Raw genomic sequence first — 20,330 nt, forward strand, 5'->3', positions numbered from 1 at the left:
TGTTGGGTGGATTCCATCAGCGGCAATCCTTCTGCCCAAAAATTCGACCTCGGGCGCGAAAAACAGGCACTTGGATTTCTTAACTCTCAGGCTTACCCGATCCAACCGCTTTAGTACTTCCTCCAAATTGCAGAGATGGGAGTCGGTGTCGCTGCCCGTGATAAGTATGTTGACTTGAAATCCAACCGTCCCCGGGATGGACTTGAGCAGACTCTCCATGTTGCACTGGAATATAGCAGCTGTCGACCTGATGCCGAATGGGCATCGGTTGTACATGAAAAGGCCTCGATGTGTGTTGATGGTGGTGAGTAGCTTAGACTCTTCGGTCAGTTCTTGCTTCATATACGCAGCTGTGAGATCTAGTTTTGAGAAAAGTTTTCCTCCAGCCAATGTGGCAAATAGATCCTCCACTCTGGGCAATGGGTATTGGTCCTGTAGGGAGACTCTGTTTATGGTAGATTTGTAATCCCCACAGATTCGTACAGATCCATCAGGCTTCATGACTGGGACGATGGGACTTGCCCAGTCGCTAAATTCCATGGGTGAATAATGCCTTCCCGCAGAAGCCTGTTAAGTTCATGTTCAACCTTTTCTCTCATCACATAGAGCACAGCTCTAGCCTTGTGATGGACCGGTTTAGCATCCTATAGATATAGATTTTGACTTTAGCCCCTGTGAAGATGCCCACACCTGGCTGAAAGAGATGTTCAAATCGACTTAGAAATGTTGAGCAGGAGGTCCGTTCCTCTGACGACATGGCATGAACATCATCCCATTTCCAATTTAGTTTTGCCAGCCAGCTTCTCCCCAACAGTGCTGGGAGATCTCCAGGGACAATCCACAGGGGAAGTCGGTTCACTGTCCCTTTGTGTGTGACTGAGAGCATGGCGCTACCAAGGACTGGGACAATTTCTTTGGTATTGGTCCTTAGTTTGGTGTTGACCCTTGTGAGTTTTGGTCTGTCGCTTTTGTGCGGCCACAGCTGTTCAAATTGTTGAGCGCTCATGAGAGATTGACTCGCTCCCGTATCCAGCTCCATGTTGACGGGTATCCCGTTGAGTAGGACCCTCATCATTATTGGAGGCGTCTTGTTGTAAGAGCAGTGGTCATTGATTGTGTTGACCTGCTGTTTCTCGGTGTCCTGGGTACTGTCCCCACCGTCTTCTGGTCCACTTTCCGACCCCTCCGATTCGTATACCAGCCAAGCTGCCATTTTTCTGCACATGCGGGCCAGATGTCCTGTATAGTTGCAGTTTCTGCAAAATGCTGAAATCGACACCCCCTTGATGAGTGCCTTCCCCCACATCTCCAGCACAGACCGCTTCCATTGTTTCCAAAGGATGAGCTGCGTCTGGCTGATCTCTCTTGAGCTTTTCTCAGTTTGTCGTTGATTGCTCGCATTGTGGGTTGATGAGGTGTGAACGGCCTTGAGGGCCTGCTCTCCTGCCTTTGTCTGTGTGTGGGGGTAGCAGCTTGTTTCACGCTGTGGACCCCTTGTTCCGATGTTTCATTAGTTGTCGTATCCACATTGTAGATCAACCTTGTTTCTTCTTCTCCTGCCAAGAATGTCTGTGCAACCAGTGCTGCTGCCTCTAGGATCAAGTTCTTGGTTTCTATGAGCTTTCGGAATATGTCTGCGTGGCCTATTCCTTCAGTAAAAAACTCTCTCAGTACTTCGCTCCTTAGTTCATCGGAGAACTCACATAAGCTAGCCAACCTCCGAAGTTCCGCCACGAAGTCGGGTATGCTCTGGCCCACACAGCGTCTGTCGTTGTAAAACCTGTGTCTGGCCATGTGTAGGCTGCTCGCTGGCTTCAGGTGGTCTCAGGTGCCAGCAGGTTAAGGCGTTATGTTATCGACCACAGCTGGTCAAGAGATGGGCTCATCTCTTGTCTGCCTTATCGTCGCCTAACCAGTCTTTGGTTACAAAGCTTTGCTGGAGCCTTTCTATAAAGTCCTCCCAATTATCTCCAGCATTGTATTTTTCATCTGAGCTGTTGGTCGCCATTCTGTGGATTCTGTAATCCCGTAACTCATCGCCACTGTAAAGTCCTGTCCCTGCAGTACAGACTCACACGAGGCACATGCTGAAGTCAAGGTCACTCAGGACCTGCACCTTTATTACACAGCTCTCGAATGCCTCACTTGCCTGAGACCTGTCTTTATATACCTGTGTGGAACAGGTATCCAGTGTCTCCTGCAAGTGCACCCCTGGTGGTAAGGTGAGCTTGTGGTTACAGGTCATATCTAGTTACATTCATGTATAACATGGTAAGATACAGTTATATACAGTAGTGTGAGATACATGACATCCCCCAGTCTCTCTCTCTCTCTCTCTCTCTCGCTCTCTCTCTCTCTCTCTCTCACACCTTCCAATCTCTCCCTCCCCAGTTGTCTCTCTCTATCTCTCTCTCCCCCCCTGAGTCTCTCTCTCCCCCCCCAGTCTCTCTCTCCCCGTCCCCCAGTCTCTCTCTCCCTCCCAACCCCAGTCTCTCTCTCTCCCCCCGACCCCAGTCACTCTCTCCCCCCCCAACCCCAGTCTCTCTCTTGCCCCCCACCCCAATCTCTCTCTCTCCGTCCCCCAGTCTCTCTCTCCGCCCCCCACCCCAGTCTCTCTCTCCACGCCCCCTAGTCTCTCTTTTCTCCGCCCTCCTCCCACAGTCTCTCTCGCTGTCTCTCCCAATGTCTCTCTCTCTCCCACGATCAGTATATTTGAATTTCCAAAAGGCATTCGATAAGGTGCCACATAAAAGGTTGCTATGCAAGATAAGGGCTCATGGGTTTGGAGGTAACAGAGTGTCGGGATAGATGGGTCATTTTCCGGTCGGCAGGCTGTAACTAATGGGGTGCCGCAGGGATCAATGCTGGGGCCTCAACTATTTACAATGACTATATTAATGACTTCGATGAAGGGACCGAGTGCAATGTATCCAAGTTTGCTGATGATACAAAGCTTGGTGGGAAAGTAGGCTGTGAGTAGGACACAGAGAGCCTGCAAAGGGATATAGACAGGTTAAGTGAGTGAGCAATAAGTTTGCAGATGGAGTATAACGTGAGGTTATTCTATTTGGTAGGAAGTAAAAAAAAACAGCGGGGGAAATATTTGCGTTCGGCAGCAAAGGTGTCGGTGTTGGGAAGTGGTCAGAGATGGCCTTATCTGTGATTGTCACGATGGGAGTAGCGAGGCCACGAGAGATGGCACGGTCAAGGGTGTGGCCATGAATATGGGTTGGGGAGTTCACATAGAGGGAGAGATTAAGGGAGGATAAGAGGAGAGCGCGCATGATGAATTGAGATGGAAGTTGAAATCACCGAGGATGAGAAGTCGCTCGGTGCAGAGGCTGAGGGAGGAAAACAGTGAAGATATCTTGGTGGAACAAGGTGAGATGTTCAAAGGAGGAGAAAGTGCCGGAGGAGTAGGGGCACAGACCAAGGAGTGATTTGCTGATGAGAGCCACACCGCCACCATGGCGGTCTGGGCGGGGCAAGTGGTGGAAGGTATAGCCAGGCAGGGAGGCTTCACTTAAGGCAAATGTATCATCACCCTTCATCCAAGTTTCCGTCAGGGCCATGATGTTGATGCAATCATCCATGATAAGCTCATGGAAGGGAAAGGCCATGTTCGCAAGCGGATGGACATTCTGGAGGGAGATGCGGAGAGGGTCAGTGATGGCTGATCCACTGCCAACGTCCACAGGGTCAGCGCTGGGGGCGGGGTGAGTTTGGGTGGGGAGGAGATTGTAAAGATTAGCCCTGTGGGCGGATGCGCTGGGCAGGAAGGTCGGCGGGGGACTAGGATACGACAGTTGGTGTTGCTACTCGTGAGGAGGCAGCGACGAGTGCCACGTGGGTCCTTCGGAGGATGTCAAGAGAGGCACAGAGGGCAAGCTGTGGTCTTATGTAAGAGGGAGCCAAACCTGGGATACATAACAACATAAGAAATAGGAGCAGGAGTCGGCCATTTGGCCCCTCGAGCCTGATCCACCATTCAATAAGATCATGGCTGATCTGATCATGGGCTCAACTCCACTTCCCCGCCCACTCCCCATAACCCTTTACTCCCTTATTGCTCAAAAATCTGTCTATCTCCAGCTTAAATATATTCAATGACCCAACCTCCACAGCTCTCTAGGATAGAGAATTCCATAGATTTACAACCCTCTCAGAAAAGAAATTCCTCCTTCTCTCAGTTCTAAATGGGCGGCCCCTTATTCTTAAACTATGCCCCCTAGTTCTAAATTCCCCCACGAGTGGAAATATCCTCTCTGCATTCACCCTGTCAAGGCCCCTCAGTATCTTATATGTTTCAATAAGATCACCTCTCATTTTTGTAAACTCCAATGTGTATAGGCTCAACCTTTCTTCATAAGTCAACCCCTTCATTTCCGGAATCAACCTCGTGAACCTTCTCTGAACTACCTCCATTGCAAGTATATCCCTCCTTAAATAAGGAGACCAAAACTGTACGCAGTACTCCAGGTGTGGCCTCACCAATACCCTGTACAGATGTAGCAGGACTTCTCTGCTTTTATACTCCATCCCCCTTGCAATACAGGCCAACATTCCATTTGCCTTCCTGATTATTTGCTGCACCTGCATACTAACTTTTTGTGCTTCATGCACAAGGACCCCCAGGTCCCTCTGTATTGCAGCAATTTGAAATTTCTCTCCATTTAAATAATAATTTGCTTTTTTATTTTTATTGCCAAAATGGATAACTTCACACTTTCCCATATTATACTCCATCTGCCAAATATTTGCCCGTTCACTTAGCCTGTCTATATCCCTTTGCAGATTTTTTGTGTCCTCATAACTTGCTTTCCCACCCATCTTTGTATCATCAGCAAACCTGGCTACATTACACTCGGTTTCTTCATCCAAGTCATTAATATAGATTGTAAATGTTTGGGGCCCTAGCACCGATCCCTGTGGCACCCCACGAGTTTTAGTTTGCCAACCTGAAAATGACCCATTTATCCCGACTCCGTTTTCTGTTCGTTAGCCAATCCTCTATCCATGCTAATATATTACCCCCAACCCTGTGAGCTCTTATCTTGTGCAGTAACCTTTTATGTGGCACCTTATCGAATGCCTTCTGGAAGTCTAAATACACCACATCCACTGGTTCCCCTTACCCACCCGGCTCGTTACATCCTCAAAGCACTCCAGCAAATTTGTCAAACATGATTTCCCCTTCATAAAACCATGCTGACTCTGTTTGACTGTATTATGCTTTTCCAAATGTCCTGCTATTGCTTCCTTAATAATGGATTCCAGCATTTTACCAACAATAGATGTTAGGCTAACTGGTCTATAGTTTCCTGCATTCTGTCTGCCTCCTTTTTAAATAGGGGCGTCACATTTGCTGTTTTCCAATCAGTTGGAACCTCTCCAGAATCCAGGGAATTTTGGTAGATTACAACCAATGCATCCATTATCTCTGCAGCCACTTCTTTTAAGACCTTAGAGTGCAGATCATCAGGTCCAAGGGACTTGTCCACCTCAATCCAATTATTTTACCGAGTACTGTTTCTTTCGTGATAGTGATCATTTTAAGTTCCTCCCTCCCGATAGCCCCTTGATTATCCACTATTGGGATGTTTTAGTGTCTTCTACCGTGAAAACTGTTATAAAATATTTGTTCAAAGTCTCTGCCATTTCCCTGTTCCCCATTATTAATTTCCCAGTTTCGATCTCTAAGGGATCAACGTTTACTTTAGCTATTCTCTTCCTTTTTATATGTCTGTATATACTATCGGGTTTTATATTTTTTGCTAATAATCTATTTTCCCTCTCTTTAAAATTTCGTCCCTTGCCTGAGGACTAAAAAAGTTTCAAAAGTTTCCCAATTCTCCGGCCTCCCACTAATTTTCGCCACTTTATATGCCATTGTTTTCAATTTGATACCATCCTTACTTCCTTCATTGGTCACAGATACTTCTCCCTTCTCCTAAAGTCTTTTCTTCTCATTGGAATATATTTTTCTTGACAGTTATAAATATATCCTTAAATGTCTGCCACTGTTTATCAATCGTCTTACACTTTAATCTATTTTCCCAGTCCACTTTAGCCAACTCTGCCTTCATATCTTTGTTAGGGCCTTTATTTAAGATCAGGACGCTGCTTTAAGATCCAACTTTCTCACCCTCCAACTGAATTTGAAATTCAATCATGCTATGATCACTTTTTCCAAGAGGATCCTTTACTGGGAGATAATTTATTAATCCTGTCTCATTACACAGTACCAGATCCAAGATAGCCTGATGCCTGGTTGGTTATGCATGTAATGTTCAGAAAACTATCCCGCATACACTCTATGAACTCTTCTTTAAGGCTACCTTGTCCAATTTGATTTGTCCAATTAATATGAAGATTAAAATCGTCCATGATTATTGCCGTACTTTTCTTACAAGCCTCCATTATTTCTTGATTTCTACTCAGTCTAACAGTGTAGCTACTGTTAGGGGGCCTATAGACTACGCCAACCAGTAACTTCTTCCCCTTATTAGTTCTTATCTCCACTCAAACTGATTCAACATCTTGATCTTCTGAGCCAATATCATTTCTCACTAACGACTGATCTCATTCTTTATTAACAGAGCTATCCCACCTCCTTTTCCTTTCTGCCTATCCTTCCGAATTATCAAATACCCCATAATATTCAGTTCGCAGCCTTAGTCACCTTGCAACCACATCTCTGTAATGCTATCAGATCATACCTATTTGTATCTATTTGTGCCGTCAACTCATCGATCCTGTTACGAATGCTGCGTGCATTCAGATAAAGAGCTTTTAATTTTGTTTCTTCACCATTTTCCCTGCTTTGACCCCACTTTCTGATACACTCTTATGTTTATACTTTCTGTCCCTTCCTGTCATGCTCTGGTTATCATTCCCCCCGTGCTGCCTGGCTCTATTGCCTTCTCCTTGCTCTTTGACTTTTTAAATTTCCGCTCAGCTGAACACTCCCACCCCCAGTATTTAGTTTAAAGCTCTCTCTACAGCCCTAGTTATTCGATTCGCCAGGATACTAGTTATTCAGATGGCGGCAGGAGAGTAGGAAGGTTGAAGAGTAATGACGGGTTAGGGTAGGGATTTGGGAGGGCAGAGTATCAGAGAAAGAAGAGATAAGAGGTGGTATGATGACAGGAGAGAGCGGTCAGGGAGGGATAGAGAGAAATGGAAAAGGGGGAGAAAAACCTGGGAATAGAAGTGAACGGCTCAGGTCCAGAGCGGCAGGCAAAGTGTGCACGTGAATGGACACGGGAAAACTCAAGTTACATCGGCCTGGTTATGTAGCAATTATAGGGTTGCATATAACTTGGTGGTAGCAGGAAATAGGTGGGTGACATTAGTCGGAAGTCCAGAGTTAAAGTCGGATGTCCCGTGGAGGGAAAAAGTTGATGTAGGTAGGATGGAGTCGACGTGGAGCATCAGCGAAATGTTGTCCAAGTTCAGAGACAGGTGTAGCAGGCGATAAGTCCAGCAGCTATTTGAAGGGTGGAGAATTGGAGGATGGAGGTTATTGCCATGATAATGAAAATCAGTTGTGGTGCAGAAAGATGATGGCGGAGTTAACGCGAAGTTTGAGGCCACGTAGATCAAAAGCGGCGGAGAAAATGTGAAACCACAAGCCAGCGACCAGCAAAGCAGGAAAACTCATAGAACAAGTCTGCACAGAGCCGGATAACAGAGTCACTTAAACAGAGTTTCTTGTTTGTGAATTTGGAAAGAGTGGGAATTCAGAGAAGAGGAGGAAGGAGTTGTTCCTTTTTGCCTACATATTGTAGTGCTTTGTATTACAGGTAGATATTTAATTTAATTGCCCATAACTTAATCTAGATCAATTAAGTAGTCAAGAAACAAAACTGTAAATTAAGTTAGCTAAATATAAATGTAATTAAATAGAACACTGTCATATAGGGATGGCAGGGCAGGTGGTGTGCTGCAACTGCAGCATGTGGGAGTTTGTGGAACGCATTGTGATCCCGCACACAACCATGTTTGCAGTAAGTGCCTGCATCTGAGCTGGAGTCTGAGGTGCAGACATTGCGGGGCATCAGGGAGGGGGAAGAGTTATCTGGACACTTTGATCCAGGAGCCAGTCATACCCCTTAGGTTAGATAGTGGTACAGGTCTGCTAACTGGTCAGGGACAGGAGGGTGTGACTGCAACTCAGGCAGGTAAGGGGACCCCAGGTGCAGTGCTGGAGGAGCCTCAGCCTTTGCCCTTATCCAACAGGTATGAGGTTCTTGCTGCCTATGTGGATAAGGGAAAAGCCTGCAGGATGGATGAGCAGGCTGACCATGGGACTATGGTGCAGCAGGTCATTCAAGTGGGGGGAGAGAAAGGGAATATAGTTGTGGTAGGGGACAGTATAGTCAGAGGGATAGATACTGTTCTCTGCAGGGAGTTCCGAAGGTTGTGCTGCCTGCCCGGTGCCTGCGTTAAAGACATCTTCTCGTGGCTGGAGAAGAACTTGGAATGGGAAGGGAAGGATTCAGTTGTCATGGTCCACGTAGGAACCAACGACATAGGTAGAACTATAATGAGGTTCTGCTGAGAGAGCAGTTGGGATCCAAATCACAAAGCAGAACCTCAAAGGTAATAATCTCTGGATTGTTACCTGAGCCACGCACCAATTGGTGTTGGGATTAGCAGATTAGAAGGTTCAATGTGTGGCTCAAAGAGTGGTGTGGGAGGTAGGGGCACTGGCACCAGTACTGGGGAAAGAGGGAGCTGTTCCATTGGGATGGGCTCCTCTGAAACTGGACTGTGATCAGTGTCCTGGTGAATCGAATAACTAGGTGTGGTACACAAGACGCTAAACTAATGAGGGGGAAGGGGAGTGGGAGGGGGATTCAGGAAAGTGTGAATTTAAAAGCAGCAAGAGAAATGTCAAGGCTCTGGAGCAGAGTTGAGGGTAAAAATAAGCAGAGTGGGTCAGGAAGGGGCAGAGAGGGTAACAAAGGTAATAGGGCATTGTCGACTAAGATGCCATCAGGGAAAAATAGTAAAAAGTCAAAGCTAAAGGCACTATATCTGAATGCACGTAGTATTTGCTGCAAAATAGAAGAATTAATAGCGCAGATAGAAATTAATCGGTTTGATCTAATAGCCATTACGGAGACATGGTTGCAAAGTGTCTACAGTTGACTAAATATTGCAGAATATTTAACTTTTAGAAGAGATAGGCAAAATGGGTAAATGCCAGCGTGATGCCCTGTGCAGCATGAGGTGGCTCAGGAGAAGGTCGGCACTCCTGTTGTTGCTCATGTGGCTGTTGCTCACCACACTCTGAGGACCCATTATGAGAGCATAAATCGGGCCCATTCTGATTGTTTAGATGCCATTTGAATTGACAGAAGCAATCTGTTAATGGTCAGAAATGTTCCTTCAAGAAGATTACAGTGAATATAGAGTTCACTACAAACTATTCCAAAGTGTATGAAGCCGAAGGCACTAGCTCTATGTAGGTCACTTGCAATCAGAATCAGGGGAATTTATAATGGGCAACAAGGAAATGGCAGACCAATTGAACAAATACTTTGGTTCTGTCTTCACTAAGGAAGACACGAATAACCTCCCAAAAATACTAAGGGACCGAGGGTCTATCGAGAAGGGGAAACTGAGGGAAATCCTTATTAGTCAGGAAATAGTGTTAGGGAAATTGAAGGGACCGAAGGCCAATAAATCCCCAGGGCCTGATAGTCTGCATCCCACAGTACTTAAGGAAGTGGTCCATGAATTGGTGGATGCATTGGTGGTCATTTTCCAACATTGTATAGACACTGGTTCAGTTCCTATGGATTGGAGGGTAGCTAATGTAACTGCACTTTTTAAAAAAGGAGGGAGAGAGAAAACAGGGAATTATAGACCAGTTAGCCTGACATCGGTAGTGACAGGATCGGTCCAAGTCAGCATGGATTTACGAACGGGAAATCATGCTTGACAAATCTTCTAGAATTTTTTGAGGATGTAATTAGTAGAGTGGATAAGGGAGAACCAGTGGATGTGGTGTATTTGGACTTTCAAAAGGCTTTTGACAAAGTGCTATACAAAAGATTAGTGTGCAAACTTAAGGCACATGGTATTGGGGGTAATGTATTGACCTGGATAGAGAACTGGTTGGCAGACAGGAAGCAAAGAGTGGGAATAAACGGGACCTTTTCAGAATGGCAGGCAGTGAGTAGTGGGGTGCCGCAGGGTTCAGTGTTGGGACCGTAGCTATTTACAATTTACATTCATGATTTAGACGAAGGAATTGAACGTAGTATCTCCAAGTTTGCAGATGATACTAAGCTGGGTGGCAGTGCGAGCTGCGAGGAGGATGCGAGGAGGCTGCAGGGGGATTTGGACAGGTTAGGTGAGTGGGCAAATGCATGACAGATGCAGTATAATGTGGATAATGTGAGGTTATCCACTTTGGATGCAAAAACAGGAAGGCAGATTATTATCTGAATGGTGACAGGTTAGTAAAAGGGGAGGTGCAACGAGACCTGGGTGTCATGGTACGTCAGTCATTGAAAGTAGGCATGCAGGTACAGCAGGCAGTAAAGGATGGCATGGTGGCCATCATAGTGAGGGGATTTAAGTACAGGGGCAGGGAGTTCTTACTGCAGTTGTACAGGGCCTTGGTGAGAGCACACCTTGAGTATTGTGTTCAGTTTTGATCTCCTGAGGAAGGACATGCTATTGAGGGAGTGCAGGGAAGGTTCACCAGACTGATTCCCGGGATGGCTGGACTGACATATGAAGAAAGACTGGATCGACTAGGCTGATATTCACTGGAATTTAGAAGAATGAGAGGGGATCTCATAGAAACATATAAAATTCAAACAGGATTGAACAGGTTAGATGCAGGAAAAATGTTCCCGATGTTGGGGAAGTCCAGTACCAGGGGTCACAATCTAAGGATAAGGGGTAAGCCATTTAGGACCGAGATGAGGAGAAATTTCTTCACTCAGAGAATTGTGAACCTGTGGAATTCTCTACCACAGAAAGTTATTGAGACCAGTTCATTAGATATATTCAAAAGGGAGTTAGATGTGGCCCTTACGGCTAAAGGGATCAAGGGGTATGGAGAGAAAGCAGGAATGGGGTACTGAAGTTGCATGATCAGCCATGATCTTATTGAATGGTGGTGCAGGCTTGAAGGGCCGAATGGCCTACTCCTGCACCTACGTTCTATGTTTCTATGAAGATATTCTTTCAAACACTGAAGGTTACAGCTTCTGAGATTGGAAAGTGAACAGCTGTGAAATGGTAGCTTTTATACCACTTCTGCAGCTGTCACCTATTGAAAGCAATGGAGAGTCACTGGGAACCCGACACACTTCCCCGGGATGGCAAACTCCTCAAAAAGTTGCTGAAATGTTAAGTGCCTGGTTATAATCCGCAAATATCTTTCAACGACCTGTTAAGAGAGAAAACAGGGAATTATGGATGTTTGGTCTGACTTCGGTAGTGGGGAAAATGTTGGAATCAATTATTAAAGATGTAATAGCAGCACATTTGGAAAGCAGTGACAGGATCGGTCCAAGTCAGCATGGATTTATGAAAGGGAAATCATGCTTGACAAATCTTCTAGAATTTTTTGAGGACATAACTAGTAGAGTGGACAAGGGAGAACCAGTGGATGTGGTGTATTTGGACTTTCAAAGGGCTTTTGACAAGGTCCCACACAACAGATTAGTGTGCAAAATTAAAGCACATGGTATTGGGGGTAATGTACTGACATGGATAGGGAACTGGTTGGCAGACAGGAAGCAGAGAGTCGGGATAAATGGGTCCTTTTCAGAATGGCAGGCAGTGACTAGTGGGGCACCGCAAGGTTCAGTGCTGGGACCCCAGCTATTTACAATATACATTAATGATATAGACGAAAGAATTGAATGTAATATCTCCAAGTTTGCAGATGACACTAAGCTGGATGGCAGTGTGAGCTGTGAGGAGGATGCTAAGAGCCTGCAGAGTGACTTGGATTAGTTATGTGAGTGGGGAAATGCATGGCAGATGCAGTATAATGTAGATAATTGTGAGGTTATCCACTTTGGTGGCAAAAACAGGAAGGCAGAATATTATCTGAATGGTGACAGATTAGGAAAAGGGGAGGTGCAACGAGATCGGGGTGTCATGGTACATCAATCATTGAAAGTTGGCATGCAGGTACAGCAGGTGGTGAAGAAGGCAAATGGTATGTTGGTCTTCATAGCGAGAGGATTTGAGTATAGGTCAGGGAGATCTGACTGCAGTTGTACAGGGCCTTGTTGAGGCCACAACTTGAATATTGTGTACAGTTTTAGTCTCCTAATCTGAGGAAGGACATTCTTGCTATTGAGGGAGTGCAGCGAAGGTTCACCAGACTGATTCCCGGGATGGCAGGACTGACATATGAAGAAAAACTGGATCGACTCAGCTTATAATCACTGGAACTTAGAAGAATGAGAGGGGATCTCATAGAAACAAATAACATTCTGATGGGATTGGACATGTTAGATGCAGGAAGAATATTCCTGATGTTGGGGATGTCCAGAACCAGGGGGTCACCGTCTAAGGATAAGTGGTAAGCCATTTAGGACCGAGATGAGGCGATACTTCTTCACTCAGAGAATTGTGAACCTGTGGAATTCTCTACTGTTGAGGCCAGTTCGTTAGATATATTCAAAAGGGAGTTAAATGTGGCCCTTACGGTTAAAGGGATCAAGGGGTATGGAGAGAAAGCAGGAATGGGATCCTAAAGTTGCAAAAATTATCAGCCATGATCATATTGAATGGTGGTGCAGGCTCGAAGGGCCGAATGGCCTACTCCTGCACCTATTTTCTATGTTTCTATGTTAATTGCCTGGCCCGGGTCTGTGAGCACAGGCAGACCCGACAGTTGAGAAACTGATACGGAGGCGTGTTCAGAATGGGATCTCGCCCCGCTGTCAATTAGCCTCCAAACCCAAACTCACAGGGCTGGGAAGATTCCGGCCATAGTGTGGAGGACGAATTCATCGTATGTATACAAGATAGTGTTCTAGATCAGTATGTTGAGGAACCAAATAGGGACAGGCTATTTTAGATCTAGTATTGTGCAATGAGAAAGTGTTAATTAATAACCCTGTAGTAAAGGGGCCCTTAGGGAAGAGTGATCATAATATGATAGAATTTTATGTTTAGCTTGAAAGTGATTTAATTAAATCCGAAACTAGGGTCTTAAATCTAAACAAAGGAAACTATGTAGGCATGAGGGGAGAGTAGGCTAAGGTAGATTGGGAAATTACGTTAAAAGGTATGACGGTAAACGAGCAATGGCTGGCATTTAAATAATTAATACATAATTTACAACAAATATACATTCCTTTAAGGCACAAAAACCCCACAGGAAAAGTGGTCCAACTGTGGCTAACAAGAGAAGTTAAAGATAGTATTCGATCTGTAAGGGATGGTTTTCAGGGGGACGGCTTTCCCTTCTGACCTTATATGAGCGGTTCCGAATCGCTCTCACACCCTTGGTTCTGGACTCTGGAATTATGAAGGGACTGTGACAGACTTGGACAGACAATCGGTTTCAAGGTAGGAAGCACGTATGGCTTTATTGTGTTTAAAAAGAAGTAAAAGGCACACCTTTAATAACACACACAGAATAGTAATACCAATACACACTGAGGGGTACAACACATAATATGTCAAATTACAGCCTGTGGGGAAAAGAATACAGCTTAAACTCTAAATGGGGTAAAAAGGAGAATGCAAATACATTTACACAAGTTATCCCAGCCTCCCCCCTCCCAATTCCCCTTACTAACTAAGTTATAGCTCTGGGGGCTCAGGGGCTATACTCACCAATCCCTTTTGACAGTTGTTGGTGAATCGCGGTTTCGGGGTTCGCTGCACTTGGCCTTCTAGGCGAGCTGTACCCCGGACGGAGGAGAGGACTTCAGACTGCGTAGTCTTCGATTGGGGTGTGCCGTTGATGCGGTAAGTTGCGTTTTGGAGTATGGTGTAAGTACCCACTTTCTTTGGTTAGGAAAAGTTTTAGTTAGTCCTTTTTGGTAATTTCTCACCCGTTCAGAAGTAGATTGTAGAGTGGTTGTCAATTTGGCTGCTGACAACCTTCAGTTTCGTGGGCCTCGTGCTCGGTCAGTTCTTGATGAGTTCTAGTAGTTTCCTTCACTATTCCATTTCTTCACTCCCCAGCTCCGGCTGCTTGTGTCTGTGTCTGTGTTTGAGTCTGTGAGTTTTTCCTTGTAAAACTGGGAATAGATATACCCCAAAAAGGCTTCCTTATCTCCCACCAAATCTGGCCCAGCTCTTTGTTTCGATTTTGCAGCCCAGCTAACTGAAACTTGATTAAGTGGTTTTAATCTGGCGTTAATAGGCTTTTCAAAGTTGATGAGCTCTCATCCATTGTGCTAGTCTGGCCTGAGCCAGATATTTCTATGCCTGTTGAAATGCTGTTGTAATATGTATGTGACATTTGGGTCCTCTGGGTGGGGTGATAATGTTTCTTCCATGATCGATTGTTTAAATGCTAATGTTTTCTAGGGGCAAGTTTTGAGGGTAAACAGTTCCCAGACAATTTGATTAGCTCCAATGTCCAAACTGGCCCTTTCGAGATTGACTCCACCCCTTTTCTTGCAGACCCAACATTCATCTTTTAAAAATCCCAAATTCGATTAAAGTTCGTAGTTTCTTCCATGTGCACTTTAGGATTTCAAACTTTCTGGTAGATAGTTCCAAATTAAATTCCCTTTCCTATGAGTCCAAACACTGGGGGCGGGGGGTCCCCTTTTATCCCCTGCAGGCCTCATCTGCCCTTTTAAACTCATTTGTGTCCCGAAGTGTTTCCTTCAATTTTAAAAGTCCAGAAAGGGATTCTTCTCCTCTGCAGGGGAAAGGTACAAGGAATCTTTGCGAAATATTGGTAAATTCTACAGATCAAAGAAGGAGGCTAATAATGTTGCCAAAAAGAGCAGTAAGCCTGAGGATTGGGAGTGTTTCAGAATTCAGCAAAGGAGGACCAAGAAATTGATAAAGAAAGAGAAAATAGAACATGAGAGTAAACTAGCGAGAGATATAAAAACAGACTATAAAAACTTCTATAGGTATGTAAAAAGGAAAAGATTAGTGAAAGTAAATGTGGGTTCCTTACAAGTTGAGATGGAGAAATTATAATGAGGAACAAGGACATGGCAGAGAAATTAAACAAATAATTTGGGGGCGAAATTGCCCTGTGTCCCACTTGTAGGCGGTAACCAGCTGGGACCGGGACTTCCTGCTCCTGGCCCGCCCCCGCCGCTGAATTGTGCTTACCGTCTCTCGCAGGAAGTGAAGAGCAATCTGGTGCCCTCCACTTCCTTTATGGACGAGGCGCTACTGGAGCAGGGAGTGAAGCACTACGCAGACACTCCACATACTGTTGACACGCTTCAACACCCACCCCTTAGCTTAAAGGGGAGAACCTCTGATGACCCTGCATTCAAAGCCCCAATGGGGGCGCTTGGCAAAATCGGCGGATTTTTTTTGGGTGGTTTGGCCCAAACCTCCCCTTTAACTTGCGCTGTGCGAGCAGTCGACTGCCCTGTAGCCGCCCACTGAACCTGTCGCTGGCTTCAGCGGGCAATATCCAATTTAGGGTCTGGGGCGCTGACTATGGTGATCATGTTATCATCGCCGGTGAAGCAGGGCGCTACGGGTTACCGCCGCCGCTAAAGCCCCCGGAATTTAGCAGGAGTTGTTAGCGGTGCCGCACCCGGGCCAAAACTCATTTGCCGCCCGTTAACCGCGCCCCCCCCACGGCACTAACGGGAGGCGCAAACGACCCGAATTTCGAGGCCTAGATGTCCAGAGAAGTCCAGGAATTCAGAAAACAAATTTGAGAAGCAGAGAGCAGAGGTGGGGAATGGGTAATGGAGATTTAAAGCTGTGAAATTGTGGTTGGGGCTAAAATGCACCAACTGATGGATCCTGGGGAACTTGATCAGTGCCAGTGCGGAGATTTGGGAGAGAAAGGGCAAAGGATGGCATGGGATTCCTGGGGGTAGAAGTGAAGCGTTCCAGAGCTCCTTATGGGACTGCCAGCCGAGTGGCAGATATCCACGGTCAATTACAGTTTTAAAGTGACGTCTCTGGATCTTTTTGTATCTGTGGAGAGATCTGACATAGAATTTACACACAAAAACAGGCCATTCGGCCCAATTGGTCTATGCCCATGTTTGTGCTCCACACGAGCCTCCTCCCACCCTGCTTCATCTCATCCTATCAGCATAACCTTTTATTCCTTTCTCCCTCATGTACTTATATAACTTCCTCTTAAATGCTATTCATAGAATTAATTAGAGTATGTAGCAGAGACACATTCCATTTGATCCAACCAGTCCATGCCAACAATTAGGCTCCACTAGAGCCTAGGTGATCAGATAAGTTAAAGTGGAGATGGTTAAATCGGAGAGGTGATATTAGCAGGAGACAGGATGAGAGAAATCAAAGCAGTAAAAGACACAGAGAGCGTGTGAAGGAGACTGCGTGAATGGCAGGAGAGGTAGGTAGAAAGGTCAGTGTGCCAAGACGGACAAAATGGAGCAGACCCAGTGCCGGCAGGGCCTGCTGGAAGAATAAACAGGTGGGCACCGAGGGTGCAGACCACCCTGTCCATCCGGTGTTATGATGGGTGGTGGAGTGGAGTCCCCATGCCCAGCACCAATCTGCTCCTTCCTCCCATCCCTGGACATTCCAGCTCATCCATCGAACATCGCCAGCACCTTCTGCCAGAGAGAACATGGAAGCTGCAGTGAAAGTTGTTGATGTTAAGGTTAAGGCCAAGGGGCTGCAAAGTGTCTTGTAGGATGCTGAGATATTGTTCCTCACTTGAGTTGAACTTCGTTTGAACAGTGTAGAAGGCCAAAGACAAAAAGGTCAGAGTGGGAGGGAGAATTGAAGTGGCAAAACAGAGTGAGCTTGGTGATGATCGCTCCTGAAGAGGAGTTTGAAACTGAGTGGACAGTCAGCAAAACCAGGCAAGTAAATGAGAATCAGTTCCAATTAATTAAGTCGAAAGTCAAGCAGACATTAGATTGTAGTAATGGCAGGATCAGGAGATAAAGTGAATGATGCATTATGAATAATGTGAGATAGCCTGGATTTGCAATATATACAGAAGGATTGGAGACGCAAGGAGATTAATTGAGAATGACATCACAGCACTACAAGGGGTTACCTTTAGGATATAGAAAGACACTAGCCACGAGAATGAGATTGGGAGTTCTGAGGGATTTAAGTCAGGGGATAGATAGCCTGTTTGTAAGTGCCAGAGTAGGAAACAGAACAGAGCTGGCAGAATAAGTTCTAAGAATGGAGAGATCCAGCCAGAAGTCACAGTTCATATAGGAACCAATAAAATAGGAAAGCACAGGATGGAGGCGTGACCAATAGAGAGATTTGGTCACTCTCAGAAAGACCAAGGATCTCAGCATATTTGCACAGGTGTCTGAAAGTAAATTTAAAAGTTAGGTACTGTTAACTTTGTCAAGCTGCAGAGAACGTGTAATATTGTCTGGTATGCAAGAAGTTACTTCAAAGATATTATTCCAAAGCAGCATTGTGTGTCCCCTAGCCAATTTTGACAGCTTGAAAATCGGTTGGGTACAGACTGATAGTTGCATCCTACTGTAAGTGGCAGCTATATTTGTGGGAAAACACTGCTTGAATTCTGTGAAAGGCAGACCACCTAATGAGAGATACATTTTTAATATCCTTTGCTTCTCAGTATTGTGAAAGGATTTTTATGGTATATGTGATGTGGATTATGTTACTTATGAGATGCTCAATGATGTCAAACCTGAGGGTAATATTTAATGTAAAAATCCAAAACTGAACAGAGATCTTTGAGAAAGAGTTTGAGTGGGAAAAATGTGTCCCCTTAGTGCCATCAATGGGGCACGAGACCAGTCTCGCTCGAGGCAAGGTGAATCCAGTGCCGCCGCCAAATCTGGCACTGCCCCGTAGCGCCACCAGTAAGAGGTATTGCCGGGAACGACAACGTCAGGTAGATAGGAAAGGGCAGGGTGTGTGAGATCAGAAAGATCAGTGAGTGTGCAATGCTCAATAACCACCCGATTTGCAAAATTCATTCTTGCCACTTATCTCAATGCCTGGAGTAAACACCGCCAAGGAGAGCTGGCATGCAGCACCAGGAAACCGGCTCCAGGGACATTCGTTAAAGGGATCATCAGTCAGGAGAGAGAAAATGGGGAACGACAGACCAGTTAGCCGGATATCAGTACGAGGAAAAATGCTAGAATCTATTTTTAAGGACATGGCAATGGGGCACTTCGAAAATAATAATGGGATTGGGCAGAGTCAACTTGGATTTATGAAAGGGAAATCATGTTTACCAAATCTGTTAGAGTATTTTGAGTTTGTAACCAGCAGAATAGATAAGGGGGAAACCAGTGGATGTGGTGTATTTGAATTTTCAGAATGCATTTGATATGGTGCCAAACAAGAGGTTACTAAACAAAATTAGGGCTCATGGGATTGAGGGTAATATACTAGCATGGATTGAGAATAGGACAGAAAACAGAGAGTAGGAATAAACGGGTCATTTTCGGGTTGGCAGACTGTAACTAGTGGGATACCGCAAGGATCCGTCCTTGTGCCCAGCTATTCACAATCTATATCAATGATTTGGATGAGGGGACCAAATATAATATATCCAAGTTTGTTAATGTTACAAAGCTAGGTGGGAATGTAAGTTGTGAGGAGGATGCAAAGAGGCTTCAGGGGGATATAGACAGGCTAAGTGAGTGGGCAAGAACATGGCAAAGTTAACCACCTTGGTAGGAAAAATAGAAAAGCAGAGTATTTTTTAAATGGTGAGAGATTGGCAAATGTTGGTGTTCAGAGGGACCTGGCTGTCCTTGTACATGAATCACTGAAAATTAACATGCAGGTACAGCAAGCAATTAAGAAAGCAAATGGTATGTTGGCCTTTATTACAAGAAGATTTGAGTATAAGAGTAACGATGTCTTACTGTAATTGTATCATCGTCATCATGATCATCATAGGCGGTCCCTCGAACGAGGATGACTTGCTTCCACATGAGTTTGTAGATATTTCAATAAAGGACCCAATGTTCCAGTCCTGAACTTCAGGGGTGGAAGATGCCTGTGCGTGGATTTTTTTAACGTGTGGTGACCGTTGCTCATTAGCCACCATACGGGCTTGACAGAGCTGGGCCTTTATCCAGTGGCAAGGGTTGAGCAGGACGACTGGAGACCAGCTCTGCTGCACAGACCTAGTGTGCACACATATCGCAGTGTGGGCTGGCCCATGCTGACCCTAGGCCCTCGGCTCTTCTGGGACCCATGACCTCATTTTTCGCACCTCCGTCATGATCTCGCGCCGCTCCTCCGCCACAAACATAATTGTGTGCAATTATATAGGCCCCTGGTGAGACTGCACCTGGAGTATTGTGTACAGTTTTGGTCTCCTTACCCAAGGAAGGATATACTTGCCATTGAGAGAGTGCAACGAAGGTTCACCAGGCTGATTCCTGGGATGGGGGGATTATCCTATGAGGAGAGATTGAGTAAACTGGGCCTATATTCTCCAGAGTTTAGAAGAATGAGAGGTGATCTCATTGAAACAGACAAAATTCATACAGGGCTAGACAGGGTAGATGCAGGGAGGGTGTTTCCCCTGTCTGGGCAGTCTAGAACCAGGAGTCACAATTTCAGAATAAGGGGTTGGCCATTTAGGACTGAGATGAGGAGAAACTTCTTCACTTCTTCAGAGGGTGGTGAATCTTTGGAATTCTTTTCCCCAGACGGCTGTGGAGGCTCAGTCTTTGAGTATATTCATGACAGAAATCGATAGACTTTGAACATTAAGGGATTATGGAGACAGTGTAAAGAGGGGAAATGGGGAAAAGAGGTGAACTAATTCAAATTATGAAGGAGATCAGTAGGGTAGACTTACAGAAGATGATTTCACTTGAGGCAGAATCCAAACTAGGAGCCATTAATAAATCCAAGTCACTAATAAATCCAAGACGGAATTCAGGATAAACTTCTTTTACAGTGGTTAAAATCTGGAACTCGCTCCCACAATGAGCAGTTGAGGTGAATAGCATGGATGTAACTGAGGGGAAGTTAGACATGTACATGAGGGTGAAAGGGTGAAAAGGTTATGCTGATAGGATTAGGTGAAGGTCTGTTTCTGTGTTAATTCTATAGAATGTCACCAAATTGAGAATGATTTCAAACAATAAAAGGGTTATATTATGTGAACAGGTTGCATAAACTAGGCTCATATTCCCTTGAGTATGGAAGATTCGGGACAA

At 45.3% G+C, this 20,330-nt stretch overlaps 1 protein-coding gene across 1 annotated transcript in view; it reads left to right on the plus strand.

Moving 5' to 3' along the window:
- Nucleotides 1-7,925: 7,925 nt before the first annotated feature.
- The window catches only part of LOC139257743 (aldo-keto reductase family 1 member D1-like), a 37,702-nt gene continuing 25,297 nt past the window's right edge, over nucleotides 7,926-20,330 (plus strand). Inside the window, exon 1 of the mRNA XM_070874606.1 lies at nucleotides 7,926-8,009. Coding sequence (XP_070730707.1) covers nucleotides 7,926-8,009 — 84 coding nt within the window. The remainder of the gene's footprint in view (nucleotides 8,010-20,330) is intronic.

Source organism: Pristiophorus japonicus, unplaced genomic scaffold (assembly GCF_044704955.1).
Source record: "Pristiophorus japonicus isolate sPriJap1 unplaced genomic scaffold, sPriJap1.hap1 HAP1_SCAFFOLD_905, whole genome shotgun sequence".
Lineage (NCBI taxonomy): Eukaryota > Metazoa > Chordata > Chondrichthyes > Pristiophoridae > Pristiophorus > Pristiophorus japonicus.